Source organism: Aedes aegypti, chromosome 2, assembly GCF_002204515.2.
Source record: "Aedes aegypti strain LVP_AGWG chromosome 2, AaegL5.0 Primary Assembly, whole genome shotgun sequence".
Lineage (NCBI taxonomy): Eukaryota > Metazoa > Arthropoda > Insecta > Diptera > Culicidae > Aedes > Aedes aegypti.
In genome coordinates this window covers 281909339-281933095 of record NC_035108.1, presented here as the reverse complement: position 1 = coordinate 281933095, position 23757 = coordinate 281909339, and the positions used below count along the sequence as shown (strand labels likewise).

General features: G+C 36.4%; 1 protein-coding gene across 17 annotated transcripts in view; it reads left to right on the top strand.

Moving 5' to 3' along the window:
* The window catches only part of LOC5565778 (proline-rich extensin-like protein EPR1), a 115409-nt gene extending 92061 nt beyond the window's left edge, over window positions 1-23348 (top strand). For 6 of the 17 annotated variants that reach the window (XM_021845197.1, XM_021845198.1, XM_021845199.1 and 3 more), the window contains 7 exons: window positions 150-415; window positions 514-642; window positions 8583-8642; window positions 8710-8841; window positions 9364-13173; window positions 14283-14445; window positions 22598-23348. In XM_021845197.1, coding sequence (XP_021700889.1) covers window positions 150-415; window positions 514-642; window positions 8583-8642; window positions 8710-8841; window positions 9364-12935 — 4159 coding nt within the window. In that variant the 3' untranslated portion in view covers window positions 12936-13173; window positions 14283-14445; window positions 22598-23348. The remainder of the gene's footprint in view (window positions 1-149; window positions 416-513; window positions 643-8582; window positions 8643-8709; window positions 8842-9363; window positions 13174-14282; window positions 14446-22597) is intronic. The other 11 variants (XM_021845207.1, XM_021845203.1, XM_001650088.2 and 8 more) reach the window with 8 other exon arrangements.
* The last annotated feature ends 409 nt before the right edge of the window (window positions 23349-23757 follow it).

Below are 23757 nucleotides of genomic sequence, written 5' to 3'. Positions count from 1 at the left end.
AGGCATCTTGTGCAAATTAACAAGTTCGCCCGATATTTGCAACCGGTAACATTGAGAAAGTAGCAACATCTATCCTTCGTCATCGAAGCCAACGACCAGTCGAATAGAATACAAGAACTAAACCATGCGCACGCCCTCTTTTGTTTCAGTGATCCGCGAAGCCACAATAATCCACAGGCCTGGAATGGCAACAGTGCGCCAAATCAGTCCCGTTCCTTCAGGGTACTACAGCAGATTACAGACACCATGGAAGATGCCGAATCTGGGTCAACGCCGAAGCCATCAAATGAACAACAGCAGCAGCAACAACAACATCAACAGTCAAACAGCAACGTCGAGGGTACGGAGAATCAAATGCGTCGGCTTCAGCTGAGCAAAGACGACAAGGCACTGATGAATCGAGTCAAAAATCAAGGTAATTAGACATGATCCCACGGCGGAGCCTCTGTGTGCTGTAGATAATTTCCCAATCGTTTACTCACACCTTTGTTTTACGAACATTGTCACCAATAGTTGACGGGGAAGTATATCTCCACAACGAAGAAGATCCCCGTTATCGCGGTGCAGCCATACCTTCAAAGGCGTTCAGGTATCTGCAGAACATGACCGACGGCGGTCAGGCTTCGAATCCGAACAGTGCCGGTACGAATGTTTATCCTACCCTTAAGATGCGCTGGATTATATCTGCTACTTGTTTTGCATAGCGTTAGGCGGACCGTGCACTCCCAACTGATCATTTACTGATCATGTAGACTTGAGAAGAATACAAAAGGGCGTAGCATTGCAGTTGGGAGTGCACAGTGCACGCTTGTCCGCTCTTAAGAATGGCTTCCTTTATTGAATATGGCTTTTGTTATAGTTTCGTTTTATACTGTAAATGTGGTTTTTGGTTTTCAATGTTTTTGATGCTTTTCAAATCGTCCCTGCTAGCTTTCTAAATTATAAAAAAACCCGTTTTTTTTTTTTTTGTAAAAAAATACCATTTCACTATTTTTTATGTGGATTCTCTCGAAATCGCCGACCTTCACCTACACCGATCTCTGCCTTTTTATTTTTTTTTCTTGTTTTGCGATTCTTATAAAGTGTTCAGCCTAGAGAAGTCTAATGTGTTGTATACGCTTAATAATATACGGGAGCCAAATTATCCGTGGCGATGAACGCGCACCTGTGGCCCAAAAGCGATCAAAGTGTTCAGTTATGATTATATACATTGGCTTTCTGGTGGGGTTACTAAGGTGTATTTAGGCAATCTAGCTAGCTAAAATTATTTCTTTGCGTTTATCGCATCCCAGGTGTCCAGTTAAATTAATACTGGCATGATATACGTATTAACCTTCTTATAAGCGGTTTCTTCACTACCGCTTAGGCCTTAAACCTGGTTTAATCGTATGGGTAAACGTGGTTTACGGCTTAAGCGAAGGTGAAGAAATCGGCCCTTAGTCCCATTAAATGCCTGTATAATCATGCATGGACGGTTCAAATTACTTGATTGATTACGAGAATTGAGGGAAGTTCTGAGAATCCAAAACAAGAAACCATGTTGTTAACGGACAACAACCAACGAGACCAAACTCTGGGTCTCTACAATCGTCATGCATAGAGGTTGTGTTGGGGTCATCTTCAGGTACTCTACTTTTAATTTCAGTTTCCAACACTTAACTGCCCTATATATAGCGTTTCTTTTCGAGTAACACAAGGTCTAGGTATTGCATCAATCGCGCTAAAGCTGTTGAATAAACATCGCGACGTTTATGACACAAAATCTCGCATTTAGTAGCAACGGCCTTTTTTAATTTCTTTATTAGTATCATTCCAAACATTACATTCATTTCTTATATCTAGGTGTTCTGTGTTACTAGACAACACCATCATCCTAATTTGGTAAAACAAATTTAAGATTTTATTAACATTTTGTTAACAACATATTACATTTCATTTGCCATAGCAGTTCAGATTTTTTACAGGTGAGTTGTTTTCACCTGCTTATAAGAGAAAAAAAAAACGATTTGAATTTACTTAACCTAAACATATAACGCATTCATCGAGGCAATAGAAAATTGTAACGTTTTTTGCCAGAAATTATTAATTATTTTATTTGACATTTGTTCCAATGTTTCAACATTTGATATTCTATGTAACTTATTGGTACTATACTAGCGAGGAAGCCTCAGAATCATTTTCAAAATTTTTGTTTTGAATTCTCTGCAGAGCTTTCTTCCTGGTATTACAACAGCTAGTCCATATTGGTACAGCATACAACATGGCTGGCCTGAAAATTTGTTTGAATATCAGAAGCTTGTTCTTAAGACAAAGTTTTGATTTTCTATTAATAAGCGGATAAATACATTTTACATATTTATTACATTTGGCTTGAATGCCCTCAATGTGATTTTTGAAGGTTAAATTCTTATCTAGCATGATTTCTAGATACTTAGCTTCATCTGACCAATTTATTGAAACCCCTCTCATCGTGACAACATGTCTACTTGAAGGTTTCAAATAAAGAGCTTTTGGTTTATGTGGGAATATTATTAGTTGAGTTTTGGAAGCATTAGGAGAAATTTTCCATTTTTACAAGTATGAAGAAAAAATATCCAAACTTATTTGCAATCGACTACAGATGACACGCAGGCTTCGTCCTTTGGCGGAGAGGCCTGTGTCATCCGCAAACAAGGGTTTTTGACAACCCTAAGGTAACTCAGGTAAGTCAGATGTGAAAATATTGTATAATATTTGTCCCAAAATGCTGCCTTGAAGAACACCAGCTCTTACAAGAAGTCTTTCATACCTGGACTGTCGTGAATCGCAAGTCAGTCCCATCTACATTTTCGTTAAAATTGAGTTGAGTTTAGTTTTCAACATATCTTCCAATACTCTTTCAGCTGCACTAATAAAATAGTATGATTTGTTCAAAAAAAAACAGTAAGTCAAATTGTCCCATAATGAAAAGTAACCGCATATCAGTCCCACTACAGATTTCTACACCGTGTAACACAAAAATGAACCGTGTTCTGATCATTTTTATAATTTTCTCAGAAAGATATGGTCGGTGTTCAGACAGACTGGACCAAGTGTATTTTTAATGGTTTCAGGAAAATGTACCTCAATCATTCGAAATGTCAAAATATTTGCATTGTTTACTGCGATAATGTAGTTTATATATTTGATGATACATCTGTACAGAAATAGCATCGAAAAAAATAAAATTGATGGAGTGCTTAACGTATCTTTAGGACACCAAGATATCATCTAGTCCGGTCTGTCTGAACACCGACCATATAGTAGTGTATGGCAAATTGTGAAAGTTTCATTAAGATTTGAGCATGTTCCAATCCTCTGGAATTTTTTGAATATTCTTATGGAAAACGAGTTTGGCAACTTCACACTCCATTTTCTCAATGTCTACTTTTTACAGATGGGACTGACTTGCGATTCACGGCAGTGGAGTTCTGATAAATAACCTGAAGTGTATTTTTTTTTTTAATTTTACCACCAAACTTAAATGCCATACACTGTCGAATGCTTATTCTATGTCTAGAAAGCAAGACCAGTAGAATAGCCTTCAGATTTGTTGGAACGGATCAAATTTGCTACACGTTGATGAGTGGTCGAATATCGTATTTTCGTTGATGTGGGCCATCATTCTGTTCAAAATGATCTTTTCAAAAAGTTTACTGATGGAGGAAAGCAAACTGATTGGACGATAGTTAGAAGCTTCTGCAGGATTCTTGTCTGGTTTTAAAATTGGAACAACCTTAGCATTTTTCCATTTGTCAGGAAAATATGCTAATTGAAAACATTTGTTAAATATATCAACTAAAATAGATAAGCTACTTGCTGGAAGTTTTTTGATGAGGATGTAGAAAATTCCATCATCGCCAGGAGCTTTCATATTTTTGATTTTTTTTTTTTTTAATTTAATAGTTCTCACTTCTTCTAAATCAGTTTTCCAGGCATTTTAGAAAACGTTCTCTTGACTTGAGTCCTGAGTAACTTGATTTTCAATTGGACTAGTAAGTCCTAAATTAAAATTGTGCGCACTTTTAAACTGCAAAGCAAGTTTTTGAGCTTTTTCACAATTAGTTAGTAATAATTTGTTTTTCTCTTTCAATGCCGGTATTGGCTTCTGAGGTTTTTTTTTTAATTTTAGATAATTTCCTAAAAAAGCTTAGAGCCAGGGTCCAATTAAGAAATCTTATTTTCAAAATTTTTGTTTCCTAATTGTGCAAAACGTTTCTTGATTTCTTTCTGCAAATCCTGCCATATCGCATAACGGCGTAGCAGTTATGATGTATCGTTCCGTATCGAATTTCTCTTAGGCTTGAGTGGCCGGACGTCCCGCTGTCTTGCATTTCACTCAAATCGCCTATTTGCAGCTATCGATTTGAAAAGGTATTTTATTAATTCATTTTCAATTTGAAATTTTGAAATATTGAAAACTTCTGAAGCTTTTGATAAATATTGTTTTTGTGAAGTTTTAAAAGGATTACGAATTTCTGATATTTTGAACAACAGTTCATTACATCTTACTAATGTTATCACACAACAGTTATCATCAAGATTTTGTAATCTCACAATTTCAGAACCCAAGTAATTTTCATGAAAAACACTTCCTTTGAATTCTGTATTAATTGAATTAATTATTTTCCAGAATCAGTGGAATTCTGGTAAGTATTCTGATAGTTATTTTTGTGTATCCCTCATGAAAGCAAGTAAATGTAAATGTAACGCACAAAAAATTTAAAAAATCATCAAGCTGAAATTTTAGGTTTAATTTTAAAAAGCGGACGGTGGACACTAGACGGCCCTGCCGATTTACTTTTACTGAAGATACCTAAAATTTGATAAAATGCCAAAACAACATGGACAGACGAGAAAATCAAAATCATATCTCGGATTGAACAAACTATGATCGCATATCTCAATTAGATATTGAAAAGATGTTTGAAAATTTGGTAAATCCTACCGCGATAGCTCGACATCTGAATAAATGTGCTTAAGATCAAAATGAATCATTAAAATAACCAAAACGGACGCTATGAAAAGTAGAGATAGCGCCACCCTAGTCTTGTGTGTTTTGATGTACAGATTGCCGAAAGAGTCACCTCCAATGATCATATATTTTTTTGTAAAATGAAGTAAAACACAATCATCAGCAAAATAGTAGTCTATTAGTAGATAAACTTGCCAGATAATATTTTGATCTTTTGATATTTTAACAAAATCCTTATCCCTTTTTTCCTTTTATGCATTTTCATTTTATATATTTTGCATGATTTTTTTTCTTATTTCCAACAAACCAACAACTGGTTATAATCAGGCTTTATTCTGCTCATCTTGATCTGATAGATGAAGCGACCTCGTACGCTCACAACAATTATAAACCAGCATTCGCTGTTGGTTGAATAATCCGTGGCTGAGAGAGTGGAGAGAAACGTTGGCTCTATCCAAACGCACATCTTCCATTTGACAGCTCTAGCTTACTGCGAGGCTCTGCAAACACATCATCATTGCTTTTGGGATGAACTGAGGTTGGTTTCTCCGTCAAAGCAAAAGCATGATTTCGCTTTCCTCTTTGCCCTTTTGGGCAAAGAGCTACAAAGAGACAACGAAGAGCTGTCTGGAAATGCTCTTCCCCGAACTGAGAAATGGGAAAACATGCTCTCCCCCTAACTGAGAAAGGGAGAAAATAATCTCTTTCTCTTTTAAGCACTGAGGTTGTCAAAACAAACTCTTCACCACTGTGGGAATGAAAATAACAAAACCCAAACGTGTGAACTCTTCATCCCGCAGAGCTCGTACGCTCAGTTTGTGTATGGGTAAAATCGCTTCTCTTTTGTAGTTGATCATTAAAAGGGGGAGAAAGAGGATAAGTCAAGAGCAAGGAAGAAGCCTGGTTATAATCTTCAGTGTTTCACTTTTAATCAATACATTATGATCTTGCTCATCTTTCTACGTCTGCTTGGAAAGATTTTCTCACTTTTTTATTATTTCTGGAAGCCAGAAATAATGAAAAAGTGCTCATTGTTTGATCAAAAAGTTTTGAACAACATACTTAAATCGAATATGAGTTTCGAGTCACCCCATATCATAAACCAAATCGTGGGCTACATAGACGTGCGGTTAGTGTTACCAAGAATTAAGCCGCATGAAGTGTGGGTTCGATTCCCGCTTCAGTCCGGAATATTTTTCTAAGGCTACGCGTGAACTACTGAACATATTTTTAAAATCGTACTGCATTTCAACTATAGTTTTTTAATCTTGAGTAATTATCGCTGAGACCGGTCCACTATTCACACTTGGTCTTTCAAAAAGTCTAAATATATGCTTGTCGAAAGCTTTCGGATAATCAGATTGATGGAACTTTTGGTAGTTATGATTATGAGCACCCTTCCATCTTTGACTATTCTTGACTCAATAAAACTGCCATAACTCAGATATTTCTTAGACAACCCCTGCACAATAACATCCCAAGTAAAAGTTTTAGTTTTTTTTTCATTTACTACAAGCTGTTGTTACCACCATATTGTTAAAACTCATTTTAGAACGTATTAGTCTTAACAACCTAAATAAACATTAAACTCCATTAAACCCAAAGATGTGGGCCTCTCCGGGTTAAGTGTACTATAAAACATAGAGCTATTGTATAATCTTATTGAGCTAAACCACCGGTATTAAATCTTTTGTGATATCCTAAAACACGGAATAACCAATGTTAAGAGCTTATGATTGAACATCAGCCAACCAGTTGTTCATAAATTATAACCTTTTTTATAATACATATATGAATTCCCAAGAATAATATAAAAAAGTTGTATGATGGTGATCAATTTGCCCCGGTATCCTGATTTATGTTGTACATTTGCTTTCTGATTTATTACATATTCTTCATTATGGGAAATTGGTACGTGCGTAAATACATTATATGACTGTTGTCATTTAACGGGAATTGACCCATGACTCCTCCGACCACCCCATTGTATTGGAATGAATTCGATGCGAATAAGTTGATAAAAAAGCTCCTCGCCGTCCCTTTTTTTTTCGAAAATATGAAATGTTAAAAGTTCGTTATTGTAAAGTGCTCGTTTTGGTAAGAAAAAATCAGATAAACTTTGAAGTCCGTGCGTGGACGCTAAGGCGTCCCCCAACGGCCCTGAAGGTATCAGGTGTAGATAACTAGTAGCAAATTCTCATGCACATGTTAATAGTAAGCACAGTTTATTTTCTTCACTAGAGCAGCACGCTCGATTTTGCGCACGGGACCATCTACACCTGATACCTTCAGGGACATTGGGGGACATTTTAGCGTTTCAAATTTTACTTGATTTTTTACAATGACGAACTTATAGGGCAAATGTACCATTAGTGGTGCACCTAAGGGAAAACTGCTAAAACATGATGATAAAATGATGAAACATGTAATTTTAACGTAACAGTCGATAGATTTCAAAACCTTCTATCATTCAAATGTATAACAATCACGATTTATTTAAAATTTTACTGCAAAAAGCCTTGCACCAATAATAGGAACACTGTTCCTTTAGTGAAGGTATGTTTAAAAATGGTTCCTTTAGTGGCGCAAAGCATTGATTTCTAATGGGACCCTTCACTATGGTTATTAATGTACCACTATAGGTGTTGTTTTAAACAATTATACGATCAAATTTCATGAATATTATTCGATTGTTTGTACCATTTTTGCATCGTGCATCATAGAAAAATATCACATATTCATTTATTAGTGCGAAATATGTCAAAACACACCACCTCCACTATTGGAGCTACCTCCTCTAAGGGAGCGTTTGCCCTAACATTTCACATTTTCAAAAAATAAGGGACGGTCATTAGTCTAATGCTTATGAGGAATCATGATTGTCACTCTTGAAATCATGAGATTTGTCGCCATGATATCATGACCAAATCAATTTACGAATTTCTTGACTTGTAACTTATCAGATTTTACAACCGTTTGGCCAGGCAGATGTTTCCGACTGCTAACCTTATTTCAGTAGGAATTTGCATCGTCTTTCTCAACATCAACTGAATTTTGCTTAATCCAAAGTTAAAATTCATGAAGAGAAACCGATCATTTCAATTATGCCACTATGATACTAAAATTCGAGAAAAATGTTTTCAAAAAAAAAACGAGTATTACTCAAACACCGGTAAATGAAAGTAAGATACATCGGGGTAAGTTTCAACGGATTGGACAAGTTTATTTAAATTGACCGGTAACTCAATGCACCGGTAGTCTCACGTTACATCGTGATAAAAGTTCACTATTACACCACGCCATTACATCTCAATTCAACCATTGCTACTTGCTCCGGTGCACCTTAAGCCACTTCTGTTCCTTTTGTATATATTGTTTCTAACATTATTGTGCACGTGCATTCATTATGTATATACGCTTAGGGGTTCCCAAAATGTTCAATGAAATATATAGGTTTTTCAATATATGATGCTTAATTTTGATTTTACAGTGGCTAAGCCTGCTTGTTATGCACAACAAAACATAAATTTGAAAATCTTCAATTCATTTGTTGTGATTTGATAAAGTAATACTTCATATGCATTTTTAGGTTCATCCAACCGTTCCAATCAAATGTTTGTGCAAAACCGTGGCAACGCTAGTGAGTCAGGTAAGTTTTTTTTTTGCAAATCTTTAGTTATAACTTGAATCTTTATATTTTTTTTATATATTTAAAGAGGATGAAACGGCACGGCAGTACGTTCCACCGAGCGAACAAAGGGTGGAGGAACCGAAGAAATACACCGGAAGTGCTATACCAAGCCGATCGTTCAAAATGCTTCAAGCAATGACTCAATCAGATGCACCCGGTAAGTTTCGAAAGATGTGTCGTATTGTTAATTGGACAGCCAAAAATGAGAACAAAACTCCTACATATTCAATAACATACCAGGAGTACGTTAATCAAATACTTCATAAATTAGGACAAACCTGAACACATAATCCCATGATAAGTTACAAGTTGATGTGCACTTTGCTATACATCATTTCAACACACATTATTTTACACTAGCAAACTTTACCATATCATTTGAAGCAATGTACTCCATAATAATGATAAGTTAGTCCAACTATGCTTATTTATTCATAATATATTTCTTTGCAATGGTTAGATAAAATCTCAATAGGTAATGACAGATCAATTTAGCATTGGGCTTGTGTTGAAAGTTCCCCACAAATATTACAAAGATTTGTTGCTGACAATCAATCCCATATCCATCCAAACCAACTCGTTCACACTCCGTTCACTACTAATTCATCTCCATCAATTGGTGCATAGTTCCATAATCACGATGATTTTTTTCTTTCTCATTTATCGTTTCTTTCAACAGCCGATACGAATGCTTCTGAAATAGAAGGTAGTCAAAATTTACCATGCAACGGCGAAATCCGATATTCACCTTACCCTTATCCGCTTCAACCACACTATTGTTGTAATCCGAATTGGCACTACTATGACCCAAACAATCCTCAATTCTATCCTCATGCACCTCCACCGCCACCCCATCATGCACCCGGATATTACTATCCTCCTCCACCACCTCCGCCACACGGTCACTACGACCGGAACTCGTACTATGCTGGCTATATGTCACCACATCCCTTCTACTATCCACAAGAACCATGCTCACCCTGTACGCCTCCACCGTACTATCAGGTTGGTCAACCACAGATTGCATACTGTGAAAATGTCGTTCCTGAATCACCAACGCACTCCTACGTCATTACAACTCCACCTCCACGACTCATAGTCACCCCAATACATGAATCGGCCGACTCAGATGTCGAATCTACACTGAGCGACTTCAACAATCCTTTGACTCGCTCCCAAAGCAGCTTGCAACGTCTATCGGAACGCCTTGCCAACTTTAGCACATCCCCGGAGAAAATGATTCCCAACGTTTCGGAATCTGTGGTGCGCTGTTCACCCAGCAGTCCACTTAACGAAAGATACCGTACCTTTGAAGAAAGTACCTCTTCGGCACCTTCCTCTCAGTCTGAATGTTCAGACTCGGAAGAGGAAGGCCGCAAAAGTCTGGCACAAACTTCTGCAATAACCGCCGCAATCAAAGAGCCAATACAAAATGGCACAGATGGCGACGAAGAACATGATAATCAAGAAGATGAAGAAAGTAGCGATGAGAGTGAAGATGAAACTACCGTTGGTTACGAGAGCAGTCCTCAGGAACATTTGCCACATCAGTTGAGTGTCATTTTCGAGGAAGAGAGCGTCTATTCAAGCTCGGCCAATGCAAGTCGTAGGGCTAGTGTGTGCAGCAACAGTTCAACACTAAGCGACTGTTCATCTACACTGGCCAATGACTTGGATGACGATGATAGAAATACAAATGAACTCAATGGGGTGCAATTTGACCGTGGTAATCATACGGACGACGACATTGATCGTTTAGATGACGAAGAATTAACTGATGAGGGTGATATGGTCTCGAAAGAAACTCATATTGCTTCTACAACTAAGCATGATTCTGAGGGTGTTATCGAATCTGAAGAAGAATCAGCGACCGAAGAGGAGGATGGAGAAGAGGAGGATGAATCAACGGACCAAGAAGAAATAGAATCTACATCAACAGCAGATAAGACAGTTGTGGATACAACTAAAGATAATGAAGATGATGATTCAACCGAAAGCGAAGACGAATATAGCGAAGCTGAGGAAACTGAAACGGAGTCGGATGACGAAGAAGAGGATGATAATGCAATGAATTCAGACGTTACTGTCACAATTACCATACCTTCAATGAGTAGCAAATCATTAAATGATTGCACTATAGATAACAATTCTGTTATTGAAAAGGATGATGAATCAAAACCTACATTTACTGTAGATTATGAGGATGACTCAAACGTTTCGGTTTGTGTTTCGTTATCATTGAAAGCGAAGCCAGCGACTAGTGAGGAACCTAATAAAGAATATGAAAACCACAATGATGTTAATACACAAGATGAGACAGAAAATGAAAAAGAGGAAGACGACGAAGAAATTGATTTTTGGAGCCAAATAGGCGAAGAAGATGAAATGAGTAGACCGAGCCGATCGTATTCCAGAGACTTCTGGAGTAGCCGTGAAGCTAGTGTTGATCGAGATGGTGAGTGGAACCAAGAGAATGATGAAGATACTAACGATGATGGAGACACTGATTTTTGGAGCAGTGAAAATGGTCCCACTGAAGCAATAGATTTGTGGAAAAAAGATCCAATTGTTGAAACATTTTTGGATCGACAAAAGAACGAAAATACAACAGATTCGATAGATTTTTGGCAAAGCGAAAACGAAAGAATGTTCAACAGTTTTTATAGCAAGCGAAATCAGGATCGTGATGCTGAGAAAGACTGTGCACTTATGGATGAAAATAATAATTCTAGTACCTGGGAAAAAATAGAAAAACTGCCGGATGCGGAACTCAATGCTATTGAAGACAAAAACGACGATAAAGTCGTGGCAGAAAAATCAGCTACATCAAAGGACTCTGAAGAAGAAGTGACTGAAACTGAAAGCTCTGAAGAGGAGAGCGAAGATGACAGTGAAGAATATGAAACAACAAACACATCGAAGGAGGAATCGGACGTTGAAGAAAACGGAATACAGAATGGAGATAACAGCAACCCAACCGTCACAGAAGCGAAACTTCCTGAAATTGTGTTGAAGAAAGCCCCTGTAGCAGAAAAAACCGATCATAAATGTAATGGGATTTTGAGCGCGATCAATACAATTACGAAAGAAGATGATAAAAAGCTCTCCGTGCGAGATAGGATATCCATATTTGAAAATCAAACTAATACACCTTCATTAGAAGTACCATTGCGACAGAAATCATCTGAATCAAGTATTCGATCGAGACCATCTTCAATGATCAAAACGTCTGCTGAGGAATCAGAGATGGAAGACGATTCTGGTATGACATCAGACGTAAGCAAACCTATTTCAGAAGTGGAAACAGACTCCGAATGTTTCCCAGAAATGCGCAAAATGACCCGTTACCAACGAGCAGCAACACATTCCAGATTGTTCAAACTTTTGCAGGACGAAAGTAATAACGGTGATAGTGACGACGAGGAGGCTGAGAGGTTAGCATCGATTGATTATACGGAGATACAAGCCGCAAGTGACGAGCGAAATGAAGACCACCCTCGCCATTCAAGTTTCAGTAAATATAATGGGTCTTCATTCGATGATAGTTCCAGTACATCAAACACTGCCAGCGATCGCCGAGATCGCCTATCACTGCCTATCAGACATCAATCATCATCGGGTATTGAAAGTATGTCTTCATCAACTTCATCTGCATCTCCTGTATCAGGAGTCACCAATGAGAAACTTGCTGAAGAATTGGTACAAAGTTTATTGATGAAGAAGAAAGGCAGACTGTTTCGGAATTTACCATTGGAAAAGCTCCACGCGGCTGCTATGAAAATATTACAAGAAGACCTGGAATCTAATGGCACCTTGAGTTCCATTGAAGACAACATTTTAACCGTAGATTCCACTCCGGCCTTAACACCACAAGAATTTAAATCAGAATACCAAAACTCTTACGCCGATTACTATGACACGTGGAATGAATCTACCGGTAAGAGTTCACCTTTAGAAAATGGTGGACCTGAAGCCGTGCCTTCGAAAGCTTTCCGTAATCTGCAAGATTCGACGACCCGTAAGTCGAACAGTTGGTCTGCACGTTGCCCTCGAGTTCTGAGCAGTAAAAGTATATCTCGGCTTGCAGATGTGCGGGAAACGGATGCCTCCGAGACCAGTGCTTATCCCCGTTCACGTCCACTATCACGCGCATCCAATCACTCACCCTATCCCACATTTTCCGGGCTGATAGAGGAATCTCCATCCGGTTCGAGGAGTCCGTATAAGCAGTCCAAGCACAGTAATTTTTGAGAATTATAGCAGATGTCTTTGCTAAAATTCGTTAGCAGATTGACATTTGAGTCAAGACGTCGTTCGGTGATTTGGAACACGCCAACGCGACAAATTTTCTTGTGCTGTTATAAAAATTGCGTTGAAGCATATTGTATTGAGCGTTTAGCGAACTGTATATTTATGAGAAAAGTTTGTGAGAAACGGTAGCAGGAAGCATTCATAACAAAAGCATATCATCAAGATTTCAGAAAAGCAGGTATCTTCAAAATTACGTTGTTTTGTTTTATTGATTGGCTGTAATCTCATCTCACATGTCTATGTTTTATTTGGTACTTATCAGGTAGTATTTAAAGTAATATTTTGGAGAACCCATGGGAATACCAACATTTTACTGACTATTGCTAAGTCAGGCGAGCACTGCAAAAAAAAGCAGACAACAAATTAGAAAATGGATGTATCTTCTTCTTTTTCACGTACTTCAATTCAATATAATAAAGATGAGCCACCATATGTCAATTGAATTCATCACGGTACAAATATTACCTTAAATACTACTTTTTCTACAACTAAGGTAAATTTAGAAAGCACAAAACGCAATACGATTAACTAAATTTACCTTAATTGTATGATTTGTTCTTCTGTTTGGAAAGCACCATGAGACTACTATTGAAAGCTTTATTTTTAGTTTTGTGAAGTTTTAAAAAGCTTTGGAAAATTGTTGTCTACACTAGCTGTAATATTTATGTGATTAAACACAAAAACACTCAGTAGTGCTTGAAATTGATAACCAAAATTAAACCGATATGATAAGAAACAAAATGCAGTAGAAATCCATCGGATAAAACACAAAAAGAGTAAACTCCACCTTTGGCGTAAAGTTCTGTAAAAAAGAAGAAGAACATACTTTCTACAACATTTTCAGTGTAAGTTTAGATTATATGAGGTAGAGGCACAAAGTTGCTTCATTTCCTATTAATTTTATCTATTTTCCTCCTCCATGTTCAACACAAGAGAAACATGTTAAATTGATTTGTTCATTAGCTACAAATATTCCTTTCGATCATGTTAAGAAATAGAACCAGTAGTTAATCCATTGTTTTACTTTACAATCAATACAAAAGCCATGTGCTATCAGTATATCTTTTTCTCAATCTAAAAATACTAAATAAGTTAAAGGTGAAGTTTTCCTCTAATTTTCACACTAAACACGCACACACAGCATACACATACCGTAAAACAATGTTATATACCCATCTAACAATGTCTAACAACTCAAAATCACGCCTTAAATCATAGCGCATCATGCATCCTTTATGACATACAAGGGTAATGCATCAATCCTTCTCATAATTCTTTCTGTTTCAGAAAAAAAGAATACCACTGAAAGGAAAGATTAGCTACATTTGCCTTGTTCTTTGTGCCGCTGTACAAAATAGTATTGAAACAAACAATGTCTTAGACCCATAACAAAGTTTACCACACAACCACAGACACTATTTCTCGTCATACACATCGTATAGTGAGTAAAGTACGTAGGATATAAGGGCAAACCCAAATCTCAAACAGCTAACCGTCTAATGTAAATTGGATCAATGCTAATTAAGTTGTTTAATTTGCTCGCTACTCGCTAGTACTAAAAATAAAATTTATTGCCTCTGTATAATTATTATTCGACAAAATATGACGATATAAAATATGGTAAAAAAAACGTTAGCACTAACTCATGATTTGTATTCGGCTTCGTTGAGCCTTATGGCGCCTGAGTATCAAAGTGGTGTGGAATACATGCTTTGAATACATATCAAATAAAAATGAACTTGCAAACATTAATATATGTTTGTTCAATACCATTAAGGGGAAAAAGTTTAGAAAATTGGTTTTGAGACACAAAAAGGTATTACAAAAAGATAATCGCAAATTTCGACAATTTTGCTCTTCTCTTTCGCTAATAACTTTTCCAAATCATGTTTCATTTTCAGATTCGTTGTTTAAAATAAACTCCAAATATAAAAAAATTGACAAATTTTGAGCCCCGGTATTACGCGTTGCAAGAAAAATTTTGATTCCTGGAAAATTCATCTACTTCGAGTAGGAAATTTCCCAGGCAAATAATCAAAGACAGCTATGCTCGTTACTAGGTTGTTGGTTGTTTGTTTTGATTGATGACATTGAGCAAACAATTTAGATGATGAACGTTTTGACCACGGTGTACTAAAATTAAGAAGGTGATATACTCCGAAAACTGACAGCTACTTGACGACGTCATTCCTATCCACCTCGAACAAATTTGCGAAAAAAATGATCTAGTGGTCCGGAAGGTATATGGTACGATAGGAGTGACGTCACATGTTTATAATGAAACTCGATATTTACATCAGTGAAGAGACTGCCTTGTTAATTTTTATGCCGTGGTTTTGACTATGTATTGTAGGCTACCAGCACTGAAACATTACAATATCTCACATAAAATATGCAATGTTCACCCAATTACAGCAACAGTTGTTGTGGATCGCACATCTTCTGTTTGGCAAGGTTTGGAATAGGAATGGAATTCATTCAGATATACTATTGATTCGCGAACATAGAAACTCGTGGCTTACAGGATTTGTTGCCATCTACGCGAATAACGAGATACCAATCAACGTCCACTTCGAGTAAAAATCTGTATTGATAAAATTGTTAATCTTTGAAAAGCTCCGACGGCAAGTTTTCATCAGCAATATTGTAAATCTACGATGAGACAGGAAAGGAATCCGAGCTGGTGACGAATTTGATGATGCTTCTATCAATCAACACGCAAAGCACACTTTGTGAATTTTGTTCTGTGCGGTGATAGCCCGGTGCGCGTTATTTCCGCGAGCCTATGGACCTTTGCACGTGTTCACTAATTTGACGTTTGAGCGGTGCCGAATTCACTCGTTGCCATGGTCACGTAAATAACACGGCACCGCTCAAACGTCAAATAGCGAACTCGTGCATCGGTCCATTGCGGGGAAATTTAAAAATTTGGATTGCTTCGCGGAAATAACGCGCAGCTAGCAATCCCCGCACAGAGGAAATGAACCACAGTAAGCATTGCAGTTTTAAATGAGTCAAATCGTTGACAACTTACAGAAAATCGATTGATGCACTTCGGCATGTTGTTGGAGAGGTTCTGCATTACTGAAACTCATAGTTGCTCGTAGTTGCTCGAATCTCGTAGACTACGTTCTTCCATGTATTCTGTTCAACTACTCATAACTACGTTCGAAACCAACATAGTTGGAACCCCTAGATAAAGTGTTTCCTACAGCAGGGATTGTGTCACTATTGATTTTTGGGAATGATTCCAGTTGGCTTCCCTCTCTAAGTATGTAATTACCAGCTATGCGGCTAACCAGTCAGTGTCTCACATACTGTTGTATTTAGAATTGAATCATTTTTGTCCAAGATGTAGTATCAATGAAAACTGAGAACTCGATTTAGCTAAACATCAGTTAACGCTTTCGGGTGTGATGGCGCAATTCATTCATGAGTTATGAACTAGCAGGATTTCCATTTCAAAGTGGTTCTCCACATGTTCTCGTGTGACAACCGAGGGATTCAACAAAACCTGTTGAAATCATCGAATTCATCGTGACAGTTTTGTATCAACTGTAAACAGCAATAATAAAGTCTTAAAAGCCATTGGTGACTATGATAATTTAGTTGGGAAATTTGGCAATCAAGAGCTCTGGATTTTCCAGGATTCCATATTTTTCTTGCAACGCGTAATATCGAAATTTTAAAATTTCCCCGCAATACTTTGTTGAAGAAATATTTTAAAATTTTTAAGAAAAAATTAAGTCTAGACAACGTTTCATTGACGAACTGCAAACTGTCATTATAACTACCATATTGAAGCAAAATTTGATAAAACTTAAAAAAGACTCAATTGAATCAGTTTACAGCGAAAAATACAACGACAAAGAGTATTCGATCAATGCATATAATCCCAAATGGAAAATTAATGTAAATTTATTATTTTTTTCTAGTCTCAGTTTACCAAAATATATGAATATCTCCAGATGTTTACCAGAGATCTAATAAATAGCTCGAAAATCAACCTTCACGAATTTTCTCACGAATATTTTTGGGGATTCCTTTAGACACTCTCAGCGATGCCTCCAAGAATTTGCTTAGAAATCTTTCCAACTTCTTCAGAATATCTTCTTGTATACTTCGTAGATTTTTTTTTTTTTTTGAACGCATACAAAAATTTGACAAGTAAATTCAACCATTTTACAGTAGGGTCGGTGTTCCTTTAGTAGACAGTCCCCTATAGTCGCACTAGTGGCTTTTTACGGCCGTTTTACTATAAATCGCTTCAAAATATTTTTTGACACGATGGTCAGGAGCTATTTATCTAAGTACCATTGATACACAGCTTGATTTTGTTCAAAAAATTATTGAAATAATTAGTTTTGATTAACCCTCTAATACCCAAATTTTTGTTTTCGATCTAATTATTATTTTTCGTTATCTAAAATCATTCTAAACACGGTTTGGGCAATTATTTATTTTTCTTCGCAAATTTATGAATTTTGGTTTTTGATTTTTATTATTTTTATTTTTCAACATCCCTATCCTTTTCAATTTTTTTCTTGAAGCCTCTTCTGGTTACTAATTTTTGACAATAATAAAAATTTGAGTTTTTACTATACTTTTGAAAATATGAATTTTTAAATTTTTTTTCTGAACATTTTTGAAACAGATTTGAAATCATTTCAATACCAACAGGCTCTTCTTCTGTGATAGGTTAATCGTAGAAAAATATAAAAGGTACGATTTTTTAAAATACACGTTAAATGAATCCCAGGCATTTGTAGGTTATATAAGAATACAATTTTTCAAACAATTTTCAATAATACAAAAAAGTTTCAAAAATCATAAAAAACTTTTCTTATATGCGTGTTATGAGTCAAGGTTTAGGCCAAAAATAAAATCATTTTAATTTCCGAGCTACGAAATAATACACAAAATTCCAAAGTGTACCCCGTCTAAAGGCGGGGTTGGGTATTAGAGGGTTAAAATTTAAGTTCCCTTGCGCCTATAGTAAACCCTGAGAGAGACTCGCGAAGAGGAAAAATATCAACGTCATATGCAGCCCAGATTCCCCTCTCACGAAACGTCAAATGCAGCCCACCGTTTTTATGGCTGAAAAAGTTAAAAGTATTGTGTTCAAAGTAAATTGTTAAGGTACCGCGGGGCAAGTGGGTAAATGGGGTAAGTGAAAATAATGAATATATTTCACCAAATATGTGAATTAACGTTTCAAAATCATGCGTAAACCGTTGATGCTATTCAGAACATTACGATAGGTAAGAGATTCCTGAGATTTTTCAACTATTATTGCATAATAGAGCGAAAGATTGTTAACCTGTTAACTGGTACTCCGTAAAAAGTTGGCGGCGTGCAATCTTATTTTAATATTTTCAGTGGAAAAAAGTTGCGGAAAAAATATTGTGTACCACTTTTAAGTTGTTCCCTCTGACAGTTTTAAACTGCAATAAAAAAGTTTTAGAATTAATTCGACATAGACCTAAAAATAACAAAATTGAAACACCGTCAATTTTCCAATCACATGGGGCAAGTGAAAAGTTTCTCATTAGAGATTGAATTTGTGTTTTCTCCCTAGGTAGCTATAAGTATACAAGGTTCGCAATTATCATAGAACAACAGAACGTGCTTATAATTCAAGAAACACTATACTCAAAGCGTTAGATGCTATTATCATGGCCAAATCATGGAACTTCTCTAAAAATAAGGTTGCCAAATATTACGGTATTAATATGTTTACTTCGGACAGCCGATTAAAAGGAAGACGTTGATTGAAAAGTTCCAATATAATAGAACGCACGGAAATCTCGTGGAATGTCTATGTAAAGCTAGTTCAAAACATAAAAATGGGGTATAGATGTATCCACATAAAAAAGTTTCTTAATACTTTTTTGAAGGATTCCGTTTGATTTCTTTTAAAGAGTTATCCGACGTCATATCCGATTTTCTTAAAAACAAATAACGAGCGGTGGAAAATCTACAGAGCAGAAATGCAATTGCTGTCGTATGATGTAAGAACTAACATTGGAAATGTTGCAGTTATAATGTTGTCGAATCATTTCAACAAACATAACTGAACAGAAGAAAATTCAAGTAACAAGAATAAAATTTTCTTTGTATACATGTTACTTATGTTATTGTTCATTGGGACGCCTTAACAGATGTTAAGGTGAAACAGTTTGGAATCAACTTCTAAGATTGCACTAAAACTTCAAAGGCACAAATCTAGCGAAAAAAGCATCCAACAACCGTGCACTTTTTATTTTGGCTTTGTGCACTGTCAGAAAGCTTAAAATAAGAAGATCAGAAACGTTTTCTAACTATTTCTCCAGTTTTGTGGCTTTAAAAACGTGAGTAGGGGCACAAGTCGGCCATTATGCCGGCCATCTTTGGATTCCGAGATGTTTCACCTTAAAGGTAATAGAAATCGTGAATGTAACTACTAGCTGTTGGATTTATTGTCCAAAACGATAAACTTTTCACTTGCCCCACCTGTGGGGCAAATGAAAAGTAAAAAGACTTTTTTCAAAAACTTTTTCTGTACTTTTTTCTTCAATTTTACATAAAAATCAATTTCAGTATACTGCTTATATTTGGAGGGAGTCACGCTAAAAATATACACGGCCTCATTTGTTTTAATTTAAGGTCTCTAGAATTTGAAGAATTCCAACTATGCAAAATCCATTACCCACTTGCCCCACGGTACCTTATTAAAAACTTCAGTCAGCGGAGCAGTTTTTTCCAAAGTTGCTGATAAATCTAAGCACAATATTATTTATTTCCAATGTCTGCTACGTTTGTTGGCATGAAATTTCACTCAAACGGCTATTTATGATTCGATGTGATGCAAAGTCAATCATTTTTTGCTGAGAGGTTCATGTGAGGATTTGAACGGCTTGCGCATGATTGGTAAAAACACAAAGTGGAATAAGAAAAAAAAACTCAGCAATCACAGAAAAAGAAGACCGTCTTCGCGAGTCTCGTCTCAGAGTAAACCTATTGTTCCTATAGTTGCACTACTGAGATAAACTATTTTTTATTTAACGAAATAATTGATGAATTAAGAACTTTTTTGACATCAAACGATAGCTTTTGATCCACATTTTAAAGGAAAAATATAAAAGTTTTGTATAAATACGGTTTTGATTTGTATTTTGCCTTTGCCAACGCCGTGATGCTAGTGCTACTATAGGAACAGAAAATAGAAATAGTGCTACTATAGGCACATGTGTTCCTATAGTGGCACAAGCGATAATAAATACAAACTTGTGAGTTTTCGTAGTTTTCATATTTTTCCCACAAAGACAAGAAGATTGCAGATGATGTAAAAATAATGACGCTAGTGTTATTTTTCGATTTTATACGAATATTTGTTCTTAGCTTTGCAGCTATTGCTACATCGACCCTACAGTACAGTCCTAGACGATTGTATGAGGGTTGCCTCCTTCTCGTCCGTTACCAAAGTCAGAAATTTGGGACTAACCTCTAACTCTTAGACAAGATTGATACATCTTCTAATAATCGAGAGCTGTCCTGGCCACGTCTTTGCGAAAGCTGGGGAATCGGAAAGGATGATTGATTGAACACCTACTTAAGAAAGATGCAGAGAACTCTACGACCTACGACGGGATGTTGTGAAATGTGGATGGAAAGGGTAGTGTCATAGCACAGACAAACAGACGTAACACTTAGAACAAATCTCGATCAAAATCATAGTCACGAGGACATGTACGCCCATTGCTGAAATCAGCGTGTTTGGCCGACGGGCCAACAGATGGCAGTAGTGTGTAAACGTCAAACACGAACAAAAACGAAGCAAGCGCTGCGGGTGGCGGATTAACCACCTAACATATTATTGAATCGACCGTTAAAAAGGTGGTCGATGGACAATGATGAAAGTGTGACGTCTGTTTGTCTGTGGTCATAGGATACGTTCGGTAGACGTTTTAGCCGACAAATGGTTGATAATTACGCATTGTAATCATGCGCTTCTGATCAGAACAAACTCACCAAATTCCTTTTTCGAAACTTCTCTGAAATCCGTCGCTCCTGTAATAATCAAGCACCGCTCGAAAAATCGACATTGAAACTTCAATTTTTGAACTAACACACTCAACACACGCCGGAGATTTAAAAAAAAACGAGTCGCGCGAAACGAATTCAATTGCTGAACCCATCACAGAGCACTCTCGAGCAAAACGCAAGTAAATCGAAAGTAAATTTTGACAGCTCGATCCCTCCGGTTAGAAATAACCCTGCTCTGGAGCATGGTTAAACTTGACAGTTCAAAAGCTATTTTCTGCTCCCGTTAATTTGAGGATAACTAACACACTTAAATTATTTTACGGATTCCTGTAAAATCTCAACAGCTGCACAGTTCGGTGAAATAAATTAACGGAGTACGGTAAATTTTTACCGTATTCGGTGAAAAATCACCGTAATCCGTAAAATTTCGACGGAATTACGGTGTTTTATTTCACCGAACTGTTCAGCTGTTGAGATTACGGTGAAATTCACCGTAAGAGCTTAGTGTGAACCATCTGTCAACTTTGTTCTGAAATAACTACTCGACTGTCAAAGCTCAAATGGGTCGACCGCGATGTTCAATTTAACCATTTGAGGGGAAAATGACTATCGAAATGTCAAATTTTAACTAAAAGTTAAACGAACTGGTGAAACGGTTCACAGCCTTAAACTTTGATTCAAAAATTGGGTCCATAAATGAACCTTGACACTTTTGAACATGTTTGACGTTCGGTTAGTCGACAAAAATACCACAGGGGTTTTAGTTTCAACACTGGGGTTCTTCCTATCTGACATTTCGGAAGGGACACGGAAAAGAAAATACACCCAAGGGGTGTGTCAAAATCTCAAATAAATCATAAAAACATGTTTTCTGGATTTAAATAAACGCAAGACATTAAAAATTGAGTAAACATGTGCTTCTAGCCTAAACTTAAGCGTTTGGCACTAAAATTGAGGCTTTAGCACCCTATTCCAAAATAATATCTACAATTCCCATAGCTTTTCAGAAATACAGTGATGTCAAAGAGTTCATCCTCCAATTATTTCTTAAGATATTAGAAATACATAGAAGGTCTTTTGAAATAATAGAGTAATTCATACAAAATAATGGAATTGGTAATAAAATGAATAAGAGAAAATAGCTAACTAGGCGGCATCCACAAATTACGTAACGCTCTAGGGGGAGGGGGGGAGTAGGCTCAAGCGTTACGGTCCATACAAAAATTTGAAATTTTTCATACAAAAAGCGTTACGGAGGGGGGGGGAGGGGGTCAAAAATTTCAAATTTTAGCGTTACGTAATAAATGGATGCCGCCCTATTAAATTTTTGGGATGAACTCAAAATGGTGTACCAATCGTCCTTGTAATCCTTGCAAGCTATTTGGGGGAACATCATAAATTATTCTTGGATAATTTTCTATGATAAAATCTTGCAAAACTGCTACCTCTCAAGTAACAAGCTGTGTGATTTGTGTGTGTTCGTCTGATTGTGCTTTGTTCGCTACAGTTTTAACTAAGAAATTGAAATCATTTGCTCAAAAAAAGGTACTGATCCCATTCACTGATATAATTCGCAGGTCCTGGAGAAACTGACTTCTGATCACAGAGCAAGGAATCAGACATTTGTCTACAAGCAAGCAGTCCACGGATTCCTCACCATAAGCGCACACCATCATAGGAATTGTTGTAGCATTTTACTAGCTTTATGGAAAGAAATTTAGCATTAAACTTTCGGTTAGCTTATTGTTAACAGAACACAAAACGAAAAAAAAATGCAAAAAAAAACATCTTATAATTCGAGTTTTGATTTGTTTTGACCTCAATTTTTTTTCATCATTATACTATATATTTTGAATCAATATTTGAATAACATAAATTTTGTGTGAGTGTGAGATCTCAAATTTTATACATACGTTGAAAAGTTGTGATTTTGATTCTGGCCTTATTTCTGAAATCTTGATAATATTTTGCTTGACTTTTGTTAAATGCATCGACTAGAGTTTAAAAACAAGGTGCAACTGAAAGTATCAAATGATAAAGCGAAATGTGTCATTGTATTGTAATATAAGAAAATAGAATATTGTGCTTATTTTTGTTTGTTTTATATCAATAATACACTATTTATTTCCGTTGGATGAAAAAAAAACTCTTCCGAATTGCCAAATCAATGGACAAGAAACGATCAAAACAATCCGCTTTGCCAGAAAGGCTTAAACACAGTAAACAAAATATAACAAAGAATACGCGATCAATTAACATACGAAACAATAGCTGAACTGATCTGTAACATAATTGAGCTGGAAATAAGACCTTATCGACTACAAATGATTTAAAAACAACTTATTGATGTCCGAAACAATATAAATGTTAATTTTGTAAAAATACGAGAAAACAGGTAAGGAATAGGGGAAAGTCCTCTATGGCTGGACAGCCTCTATGCCCGGACAGTTTGAATTTTCCAAAAACGAATAATGATATTAAGATTTTAGTATTCCTGGATTAGTTTAGCTTAGCTTAGCTTAAACTGACTACACATATCAATGGTTGCTATTCCGTGATTGACCAAAGTCCATAGAGGACACATTTTAGGGTGCACCATTTTTGGTACATAATGTAATCCACCATAAAAATGAATTTGTAAAAGTTTATTTTTGTTCTCATGTGAGTTTTCACTTAAAATAATGTGAATCTTTTATACTGTACAAAAATTAACGGTAAAACTAATGTAGATTTTGAA